Source organism: Myxine glutinosa, chromosome 14 (assembly GCF_964187855.1).
Source record: "Myxine glutinosa chromosome 14, kmMyxGlut1.1, whole genome shotgun sequence".
In the NCBI taxonomy this organism is placed as follows: domain Eukaryota; kingdom Metazoa; phylum Chordata; class Myxini; order Myxiniformes; family Myxinidae; genus Myxine; species Myxine glutinosa.
In genome coordinates this window covers 66,751,700-66,763,599 of record NC_136274.1, presented here as the reverse complement: position 1 = coordinate 66,763,599, position 11,900 = coordinate 66,751,700, and the positions used below count along the sequence as shown (strand labels likewise).

The 11,900-nt window shown below is 43.0% G+C and overlaps 1 protein-coding gene across 1 annotated transcript in view; it reads right to left on the bottom strand.

Annotated features, from left to right (window-relative positions):
* Positions 1-1,794: 1,794 nt before the first annotated feature.
* The window catches only part of LOC137439875 (transmembrane protein 132D-like), a 60,224-nt gene continuing 50,118 nt past the window's right edge, over positions 1,795-11,900 (bottom strand). Inside the window, exon 3 of the mRNA XM_068136073.2 lies at positions 1,795-2,314. Within this exon, the coding sequence (XP_067992174.2) occupies positions 2,245-2,314 (70 nt within the window). The 3' untranslated portion in view covers positions 1,795-2,244. The remainder of the gene's footprint in view (positions 2,315-11,900) is intronic.

Genomic DNA, 11,900 nt, shown 5'->3' with positions numbered 1-11,900 from the left:
AAATTTTGGATTGATCCGTTCAGCAGTTCTGGAGAAAAAGATGTTTAAAGGTTTTTCTTAAATCCAAGATGGCTGCCATATCCCGTGACAGATGACGTCATAGTTTAAAAATATTTTTCCCACATCTGTAGTTGATCATATGTATGACATTTTGCATTGATGCGTTAAGTGGTACTCTGGAAAAGATTTAATTTTTTGCTTAAATTCAAGATGGCGGCCAAACCACATGCCTGATGATGTCATTGTTTGCAAATGCTTCCCCCCATCGGAATGTGAACATGTGTTTCAAGTTTCCTTTCAATCGGATAAGCAGTTTTGCAAAGATGTTTTTTTTTAGTTTTATTTTAAAATCCAAAATGGCCGCCAAATCACATGACTGACGACGTATTTTTTTTCACAAGCTTTTATCCCCTTGGCGAGGCGATCATATTCGTAAAATTTTGCATTGATCCATTCCGTGGTTCTGGAGAAGAAGATGTTTAAAGTTTATGACGTCATTGGCAATGGCAGCCAATGTAAGTCAAAATTGCAAAAATAAAATTCATGATGCACTAAGTTACATTGGTATCTACTAGCAACGGTACCCGCCCTATGGGTGGGGTTTCAATTGGGAGGACCAAATGAAAAGGCAAAATATCAGAAATTGAAGGCTTTTTTTAATTTTAAACGATTTATATAAACATCCGTAAAATCATATCACACGCAAATCATCAAAATCTAAACAGTATTTGTAGAATTTCGATAAAAGCCACATCACTGTTCATATCGGTAAATATTATTCCATCGTGTTTGGAAAAACTGGAAAATTGGAAAAATTAGAAATTGGGGGAAAAAATGGAAAAACAACAAGTCAGGAGATGACGATGGTTCACGAGCGAGCGGTATTCAATGCAAAGGACGGACTATAACCGAAACAGGCCCGGACTGGGGGGTCAGGGGCCCACGTGGCAGGTGTCGGCCCCGGACATGCGGTGTACATGCGTATTTACAAAGGGCCCCAATGCGCTGCGTGCGCAGGCCTTTAAGAGCCAGCTGTACGTAATTGTGTGTGGTGCTCGCCCAAAAATGTCAAAACGAAGGTTACTGACCTTGAAATGAGATAGAAAATAATGTATAATCAGTTATGAGGTTGGTTAGCTACACAATACCGAAAATTCGGTTCGATTCCGACAACTTTGAAAATTTGACCTTTGTGCCCTTCAAAGGTCAAAGGTAAAAGATTCTGAAATTTGTTGGAAAACTTGTATTTCATGATGTATGTGATAATATAAGATCATGTACGACATTTCACCCTATCAGGAAGCGAACAATGTAATAAAACCATCAAAATTCAACTTTTCTAAATTGCATGACCCTGTGACCTTGACCTTGGGGCGAAAATGAAAAATCGAGCTCCGTGGGGCTAGACACATGACATTGGCCGAAACCAAATACCGAAACCCCTGTCAGATTCCACCAACTCCCTCGGAGAAGATGTAGCTTGAACTCGATTACCCCCTAAAAAGACATCTTTTCGGGCATGGCTCTGCCCACAATGGGCGCAATACGCCCACTCTAGGCAGGACACAACTAGATCATGATATCAACCTCCCACCCAAGTTTCATCAAGATTGGATGATATCATCGGGTAGTTATGCTGCGGACAGAGACAGACAGACACACACACACCCATGACGAATATAGTGGTCACTCTGTTTGATAAATCGTGAACCAATATACCCTATTTTACTCCAGGGGGTCCCAGGATTAACCACCAAAAATTTCGTTTCGATCGTTTTTTTTTTTTTGTTTTTTTTTTTGTATACTGAATCGAGGCTCGTGAAAGAGCTAACATTTACTTCACAAACAAATCGACCAGACAAACAAAATACACAAAAAGAGGGAGCGGAAGACAGGATGGGGAGAAAAGGGGAAGCACACAAACACAACATCCGAGAGCAGGGAGATGTGGGGAAGGGAGAGTAAGAGGGTTGATAGTTATATCTTTATTATGTGTATTAGGGTAAGGCCTTGGCTCCCATTAAGATGACACTCCATTGCACCAAGTGAAATAGAGTAGATTCCTTTCACACCCCCCTTTCATCATTGCCAAGCCTCGATTGCCAATTACATCCCCTCCAAAACCACCATTGAACATGTGCTCGGGTCGGGGAAGACGGGCGTGCCCGCCCGTCGTCATCAAGGGCGGAGCCAGAGGGTCGCGCGACCAACCAGGGCCGAGGTGAGCACACCGAGGGGCGTGTCCTAAAGGCCGGCGGCTTGATCGCTGGAGGCGCTATAAAAAGCGCGCGCGCAACAGCAGTTTTTGCGGTACCTGGGAACAGACAGACAGACAGACAGACAAACATTTGGTGAATTATAGTAAGATAATGAGTTAAAGTTTTGTAGAGCTAACTACAACGTTTTTCTCGAAATCGTCTCCACAAAATGTGTAAGAATAATAATCCTCACAAGAACAATAGGCTTCCAATAGGAACCTCGCAGGAAGCCGAATAAGCTTCCTGATAAATCTCACACTCTTACGATGTCTCTCCGAAAAGACCGACTGGAAAACCCTCACATCCACTTTCTGAATAATCCTCTCCAAGAAGTTCTGTCACTCAAGCTTTTGGGTCTCACGATCTGCCATGATCTTTCCTGGGAAAACCACATTTCAAATCTGGCCTCCAAAGCCAGTCGCCGACTGGGCATCCTCCATCGTGCGAAGTCCTTCCTTGGCACACCTGAGCTCCTCACCACATACAAGGCTTTCATCCGCAGCTCTATGGAATACTGCTCTCCCCTCTGGTCTGGTGCTCCTGCCTCACACCTAGCCCGTCTTCACGCTGTTGAAACCAAAGCGTTCAGAATCATTGGAATCTCCCGCGATGAAGCTAACTCCAAGGGCCTTTCACTCACTCACCGCAGGCAGGTTGGTGGTCTTTCCGTCTTCTACCGACTCCTCTCTGGCCTTGCCCCCCCAGCCCTCTCTGGGCTCTGCCCCCCAAATATTCCTACAGGTCGCACAAGATCTGCCTGCAACCCTCTTATGGTTAAACTGCCAAAATCAAGACTTTCTGCTCACCTTCACTCCTTCATTCCTCTTTTCTCCCGCCTCTTGAACAAACTCCCTCACTCTCTTCAATCCCACTCCACCCTCCAGGTCTTTAAAACAGCTGTTCACCACCATCTCTTATCCTCCCCCATCCAAAATCTTGATCTTTTCTACCCCCGCTAATTTCGGTCCCCTTGTGTTTTATACCTCTCCCCCCCCCCCCCCTCCCCTTCCCACGCCTCCTGCCCCCAAGTCCTCTCCCTCCCACACTTCTCCCTGCTCTCAAATGTTGTGGTTGTGTGCTTCCACTTCTCTCCCCATCTTATCTTCCGCTCCCTCTTTTTGTATATTTTGTTTGTCTGGTTGATTTGTTTGTGAAATAAATGTTAGCTCTTTCACGAGCCTCGATTCAGTATACAAAAAAAAAAAAAAAAAAAAAAAAAAAAAAAAAACAGCATATTATTATTTATGCAGAAGAAGATATTTATATCGATTACCCCTGAACATCAAACGTGAGGAGGAATGTTATACGATTGCTCTCTCCTATTGATAATTTCACCCCCAAATGTTTATTTCAGCATTTTGAACCCCTTCCTTCATTGTTTGTCTCCATTGACGTTCAAATTGAGCAAAAAACATCAGGGAAGTGTCCTGGTGGCCCAATGTTAGCACAAGCTATAATTTTATATCCGAATCAAACGTCAATCCATTGATTCGTCCATTAATTGTTCCCGTTTTTACTTATCCTAACGGAATAAATCTGAGGGTTATACCTTGTGGCTCGTCCAGGGTAATGGAGAAAGACAAATGCAGTCTGAGAAGAATTCAAAGAAGGCAGCTGGTCAGTCATACGTGAGATCGATACACCTGCCTAGCCATTGCAGTCCATCAATCTCAATCCACGGGATCACCTGTTAAAGAGCCTTGAAAGGAATATCACGGCCTGTCGAGAGAAACTTTCTTCACCTGATGATGTCTGAGCAGTTTTTGGAGAATGCGTTTCCCAATCCGCTGAATTTATAATTCCAACTTGTGAGCTCCTTGTCTCAAATTGAATTAATTAACTTCTATTTTTTAATAGCCTTTTATTTAATTATTTATTATTATTTTAATTAATTTAATGATTTTAATTTGAATTATTTAATTATTTTAATTATTTTTAATTTTTCCTTTTATTTAATTATTTAACTATTTTATTTAATTATTTTTATTTTAAATAGCTGAATTAACCTATTTTTTTTCTACTTGAGCAATGAAAACCCAAATCCATGGTGTTTCTCAACAACATAAGGTCATGGTGTGCTGGTTTCCTGCACCGCACAATCCATGGGAGCACTGCATCCTGTGGCACCGCAGTATCCTCAGACATGACACAACAATCAGCAATGCATACAACAATAAAATCAGTAGAATTACTTCCAAATTACTTCCTACAGGAGTATGTATGCAATGTCACATCAAACAAATTCTACTGCATACTCTCCCTAAATTTATATTCTCGGCCGAAACCCTTAGATGTTTTGTTGGATAACCAATGTGCGATTGACATCAATGATTGGCTGCAGTTGCATCAAGAGAGTTTGAGGGACGCCCCAAAACAAGGAAGCGAAGATGTGATAAAGGATCTGTACACAAGTTGAGATGCTGAAGCAGAGGCCTCTGAGAAGGCCGGTGGGTTTGTTTGTTTTTGTATACAAGACCGAGGCTCGTGTAAGAGCGAACATTAATCACAAAAAAACAAACTGACACATAAAACATAAGATAAAGGGAGCGGGAGACAAGATGGGGAGAGAGAGAGAGAGGAAATTACACAAGTACAACATTTGAGAGCAGGGACATCGGGAGATCTGTGGGAGGGAGAGGGCTTGGGGGGAGGAGGCTTGGGAACGGGGATGGAGGGTGGGAGAGGTAAAAACCACATGGACACTGCTAGAACTTCCAAGAAAGAAGTTGGAATTTCAAAAAAGTGGATCGGGGGGGGATTAGATCAAGGTTTTGGATGAGGGAAGATAAGAGATGGTGGGGAACAGCTGTTTTAAAGACCTGGAGGGAGGAGTGGGATTGAAGAGAGTCTGGGAGTTTGTTCCAGAGGCGGGAGAAAAGAGGAATGAAGGAGTGAAGGTGAGCAGAGATTCTTGATTTTGGCAGTTTAACCAGAAGAGGGTTGCAGGCAGATCTGTGTGTCCTGAAGGGAAACAAGCCTGCGATAGAAGACTCAAGGCTGGAACAAAATGCAAGATTGATGCAATCAGCATGTGCGCCAGGTGGTTAAGGTAATGGCAAATGTTTACGTGATTGAGCCAGTTTGTGGAGCCTGACAGATCGCTCCAATCATAAGAAATTGAGGTGCTGTGAGTCCACTTTCACCCCGACATCAGGAAAGTGGAGACAAAGACTTCCATCCGGAACGAAACGGAATTCAGATATTGAACATCGAGATGACCAAATTATTTGTTTAGTCCGAGGGATTTCCTTTCCTAAAGCACACAGCAGGTGTACAATGAGAGTCATGCACGGAGCCATGCTCACCTTGCAAGCCTGCGAAGCCATAGACAACTGCATATATTGTTGTGGTTATTATCAAATTTGCTCTCAAAGTTCAACATTGCAGAAGATATTTATATTTGGCAATAGGAGTATGAAGCCACATGAAGTGGGATATACTTAGTGACCTCAGAATAAAATATACAAGAGCCTCCAGGGTGGTGTGGCAGTGGATAGAGATTGCTGCAGACAAAGCATAATATTGGGTTACCTGCTCCTGGGTTCACAGGTGGCTTCAGAGATGCAACGTTTGCCTCGCTAAACTTAGAGATCAACCTGGTGAGGGGGTTTATTTGTCATTGATTATCGGCATTTGCATCGTTGATCAGTGCTTGGGACAGGATGGATGGAACTTGGGGAACCATGGAGTTAGGGCTCATCACACACAGGCATTAAGTGGAGTAATGGAGGTTATATGTGGAGTATCCTGAACTACACAGGAGAGGCTCTCTGAGTGATGGTGTAGCAGGTAATTAAAATGGAAAATTGTGCAATATACTGGAAAAAAAGGATCGAAGAGGACACATTTCTCCCCGGGGGACATACTTTCCCCTCTTTCATGACCAGGGCATGCTGTCTCACCTTACTTTACTTTGTTGAACAGACTTTCGTTGTTGCCAAATTGTGCAATGCGTAATGGGAAATTTGTTGGTTATTGCATCTTTAGGAAAGATGCTTACAATTTTTGTGAACACATGTGTCATTTGCCAATAACTTTCATTTTATACCACAAGCCTACCATCTAGTACCTACATTTATACTGCACCTTTCGGTGATTTCATTATTTACCATCAACTATAATATTATTTGTCTTGCTTCAGCTTAATGGCTCATTCACACCTTCGCTCAATATCCCTTTCTCCATTATTAAAATGTGTTTACTTGTGTGTTGGTTATGACTAAAGAGTTCATAGAACATGATACCTCACACAGAGTTCAAGTACTGTATATACAGGAGGGCCTTGCGGTTCACATTCTTGAAAATCTCCGTGAACCCCAAACCCGCAAACTAATGGGGTAATGGACGAAAATAGTTTTGGAGACTTCAACTTTAAAATTTGTCCAAACTGTACCCATAATTAACAGATTTGTGTATTGTTTTTGCACTATTTATTTTCATTAATAAAAGTTATCAAGAACATAAAATAAAGCTTATCTTCCTGTATTAAGAACATAAAATAAACTTTATTTTTAGCTCGTCTGGAAGTTGAATTACAGATAAGGTGTTGTCATCGTACACCGTCTATCCGTCTGTCCGTCTGTCTCATATTTTGACTTTTCCGGCAAAAATCGCTGGGCCGATCCACATTAAATTTGGCAGCAAGGTTCCACACCTGACAGGCAACGGGGGTTGCAAAGCTCGTTCCGGTCACATGACCGGAAGTGTGTCAAAATAGCAGACGTAGTAAATTCCTTCAAAAATCTTCTTCTCGAGACTCACCAGTCAAACTGCTCCCAAATTTGGGTTACAACATTAGGCCAGGGTAAGGATGTTAAATTGTGGAGGTCATGCCGATCACGTGACTGGAAGTGTGTCAAAATGGAGGAATTAGTCAATTTTGGGGAAAATCATGTAAATTCCTTCAAAATCTTCTTCTCCAGAACCACTAGTCAAACTGTTCCCAAATTTGAATAACAACATTGGGCCAGGGCCCAGATAATATACAGGTGCAGTGGCCCTATATTTCTGTATGAAGAACATTAAATAAAGTTTTTTTCTTGAGTTATTAAGATCATGAAACTTACCTTTAATAATAATAATAATAATAATAATTATAATAACTAGCAACGGTACCCACCCTATGGGCGGGGCTTCAATTGGGAGGCCCAAATGAAAAGGCTAAATATCAGAAATTGAAGGCTTTTTTTTTTTCTTTTAAACGATTTATATAAACATCCGTTAAATCTCGATCGGTGCAGCCGTTTGTGCGGCACCCGGGAAAATAACGTCATGCGGGAGCAAGTATCAGCAGGATGTGGCAGTGTGGGAATCCACGTTTCTGATCCTCTATGCCGAAGTAGCCCACCACTTCTCCAAGCATTCCGCTCTTCAGATCCGCCATGAGAGATTTAAGCTTGATACTGAAGACACATGCAGTTAGTACTCCCGATGTCGTATGTACTCCCGATACGTGTTTCCTTCATTGTAAAAACTACCAAATCAACAGTTAAAAGGATTTTGAGCCGATAGGTGTTACGGCCTTGGCAAGATCGATGGAGACAGTGATGGAGACTTTTAATGATGTTTATATTGGTTTTGGGTCGTCCTTTCCGCATATCTCATGGGATTGTGAGTTGGAGAGACGGCCGTGATGGCGGGGAGGGGGTTGGAATTCTCTCAAGCAGGGATTCAACCCGTGTCCTTATAAAAGGTCTTTGTCCGAGGTCACCGAGTCTGATTGGTGCAGCCATGCAGTGGTCGGTGCAGCCGTTTGTGCGGCACCCGGGAAAACAACATCGTCACAATGGAAACATCGTCACAATGAACGTTATGCAAACGCGAATGTTATGCGGGAGTCCAAACCTGAGAATGCTGGAGACCAAAGCTGAAATTGGGAAAACTAAATAGCCTATTTTACTCCTGGAGATCCCAGGATTACCCACCCAAAATATCGTTGCGATCGGTTCAGCCGATTTTGCGGTACCTTCGAACGGACAGACAGACAGACAGTTGGACAGACGGACGGACATTTAGTGAATTATAGTAAGATGATAAACTTGCTCCAATAATGGCGATGTTGATGATGACGATAAAGATGAGTTGACGGAGATGGAGATGATGGTGATGATGATGTTGCGGGGTTTGAGGGGGCTAATATGTTGTGGACCATGTTAATTGGTTGAATATTTGGAAAATAGTTCACCAACGCACGATTATTCAAGCGCATTGACCGCAATCCGAAAACCTTGCCTCAATAAATTAATCGCGATGGAGCGAATCCATGAAGGGGAAACCCACGAACGGAAAGGTCCTCCTGTACTTCAATTTAACTAAATAATGGTATAAAATATTGTTTAAAAAATACAGAAGTATAGCGCTAGGCCCGACTGAAGCAGTCGTATACACCATCCACCCTCATACACTGCAATGCGACGATGTTGAGTGCGAAATTTGGAGATGGAGGATTTATTGCCATCATGGCGGCATCTTCTTCACCCTCTCATGCTAGATATCGATATATCGCATGGTTCCTGGAAGTATTATGAAGGTGAATAAATTCTGCAATATTAAAATATATTATTTGAATTTAGATAATGGTTTAAAGAGGTTTCAAGGCATATAAATAAATTAATTCCAGGTTTTACTGCCGTTTGACCCAGTGTCTGTTACATCACCTTATCGAACATGTTACATTAGTTATTTGTGCCTGTCGTTTGTGTCATTTCTGATGTCCCTAAAAACGAAGTTTCCTCTTTGGAATGATTTTCAATTTTGTTTGCCAGTAAGACAGACAGAGTAAAAATGTTATCTCAGTCTTCTCTGCGCACACACGATCGGGCCAAATTCAGAGCTGAGGTACGGTGAAACGAGACACTTCCGGATGATGTAGAGTCTCCTCGGGCAAGGATGGCGTGTTTGCCATCATAGTGTGGTATAGACGGGGGGGGGGGGGGTCGCCACTCCTCTCCGTCCCTCTGCTGGGCTTTGGTTGGGGAATTCACCCTCTTCCGCCCGTGCTGTTGGAGTCGACTGGACTCTCATCCACCAGATGTGCAGAGCCATCTGCCATATAAACCGCATGGCTGCGGACTGTTACCCTGGTAAGGGGGGCTGACAGGTACTGCACCTTACCCACAGGTGACCTGGGGTCGTTGCAAGGCAGGGGCATACATCTCCCTGAGGTATCAGAAGGCACCCGCATACCCATCGTCTTCCTATTCATGTTCTGATTCGTGTTTAACATATGAAATTCAATTTAAATAAGTTGTTTCCCGAGCAAAGTGATGATCATAAACTGATAAGACAGACAGAGGGACGGATGGACAAACAGATACGAACCGATTGCCTAACCCCGCTTTTTGCTTCGTGTGTGCGGGGTAATTATATGACTTGTGTTCCACCAGCTCGTGCGTGTGTTCATTAAAACAAAGGGACAATATTTGAAAGAGCTCACATGGTTTATAATGAGTATCGATGGTTCTCTCGATGCTTACATAGCAAGCATTGGCATCAGAAGTCCTGTGCGCCTGATGAGACAGTCAGTCCTGCACCACATTTGTAGTGGTGACCACACCACAGAACACAGCCTTGTCTCATCATGCAAAAAGACTCAATTATACTACCAACGCTTGGTGTGACCACAATTAAAGCCGATGTTCCACAACAACAGCTCGGCAATGGACTTAATTTAGCAGTAACACCGACATAAACTCAATGGCATCCCTCAACGAAGACTTGCAAGTTCAATGAGGCCTTGAGCCTGATGGAATAGCAGGGAATCTCATGCAGCAGATTCTGCAAGAAAATAACCTGAACCAACACACAAGCTCTTATGCAACTCTCAGCACATCTTTTAGGAGAAAACATGGCACTAATGAGGACGCGTGATAAGCTGGAACAAAAGGCGAAAGAAACCAAGTCTCCTCCAACGAAGTCGAAACGCCTATTTTGTTCAGGGCACAATATTGATTCCGAACTTCTAACCTGAAAACCTGTTTCCAGGGCTATATGGGTTGTGCCTGACGATGCATTATTAATTTCCACATTTGGGCACAAGATTCCCAAAGTCCAGAGTGAAATGCCAGTGCCGATATAAAATGTGATGGCATTTGATCTTGGCAACCTTGCACTGCAAGAGGCCATTTTGGGGCTGCAGTTATGATGGTGTCATCACAGCATTCGTCCAGGTCACAGAGCTTTATTATATATATATATATATATATATATATATATATATATATATATCTATATATATATATATATATATATATATATATATATATATACAGCGCATTCAGAAAGTATTCAGACCCCCTTCACTTTTTTCACATTTTGTTATGTTGCAGCCTTATGCTGAAATCGTTTAAATTCATTTTTTCCCTCATCAATCTACACTCAATACCCATAATGACAAAGAGAAAACAGGATTTTAGAAAGTTTTGCAAATTTATTAAAAAGAAAAAACTGAAATATCACATTGACATAAGTATTCAGACCCTCTGCTATGACACTTGAAATTTAGCTCAGGTGCCTCCCATTTCTCTTGATCATCTTTGAGATGTTTCTACACCTTGATTGGAGTCCACCTGTGGTAAATTCAATTGATTGGACATGATTTGGAAAGGCACACACCTGCCTATATAAGGTCTCACAGCTGACAATGCATATCAGAGCAAAAACCAAGCCATGAGGTCGAAGGAACTGCCTGCAGAGCTCAGAGACAGGATTGTGTCGAGGCACAGATTTGGGGAAGCCTACAAAAAAATATCTGCTGCATTCAAGGTTCCCAAGAGCACAGTTGCCTCCATAATTCTTAAATGGAAGAAGTTTGGAACAACCAGGACTCTTCCGAGAGCTGGCCGCCTGGCCAAACTGAGCAATTGGGGGAGAAGGACCTTGGTAAGAGAGGTGACCAAGAACCTGATGGTCACTCTGGCTGAGCTCCAGAGATCCTGTGTGGAGATGGGAGAAACTTCCAGAAGGACAACGATCACTGCAACACTTCACCTATTTGGGTTTTATGGCAGAGTGGTCATACGGAAGCCTCTCCTCAGTGAAAGACACATGAAAGCCCGCTTGGAGTTTGCAAAAAAAGCACCTAATTAGGACTCTCAGACTGTGGGAAACAAGATTCTGTGGTCTGATGAACACAAGATTGAACTGTTTGGCCTCAATTCTAAGCATCATGTCTGGAGGAAACCAGGCACTGCTGATCACCTGCCCAATACCATCCCAACGGTGAAGCATGGTGGTGGCAGCATCATGCTGTGGGGGTGTTTTTCAGCAGCAGGGACTGGGGGACTGGTCAGATTTGAGGGAACAATGAATGGAGCAAAGTACAGAGATATCCTTAATGAAAACCTGAAACAGAGCGCTCAGGACCTCAGACTGGGCCGAAGGTTCACCTTCCAAAAGGACAATGACCCAAAGCACACAGCCAAGACAACACAGGAGTGGCTTCGGGACAACTCTGTGAAGGTCCTTGAGTGGCCCAGCCAGAGCCCTGACTTGAACCCAATCGAACATCTCTGGAGAGACCTGAAAATGGCTGTCCACCAACGGTCTGCATCCAACCTGACAGAGCTTGAGAGGATCTGCAGAGAAGAATGGCAGAAAATCCCCAAATCCAGGTGTGCAAAGCTTGTCACGTCATACCCAAGA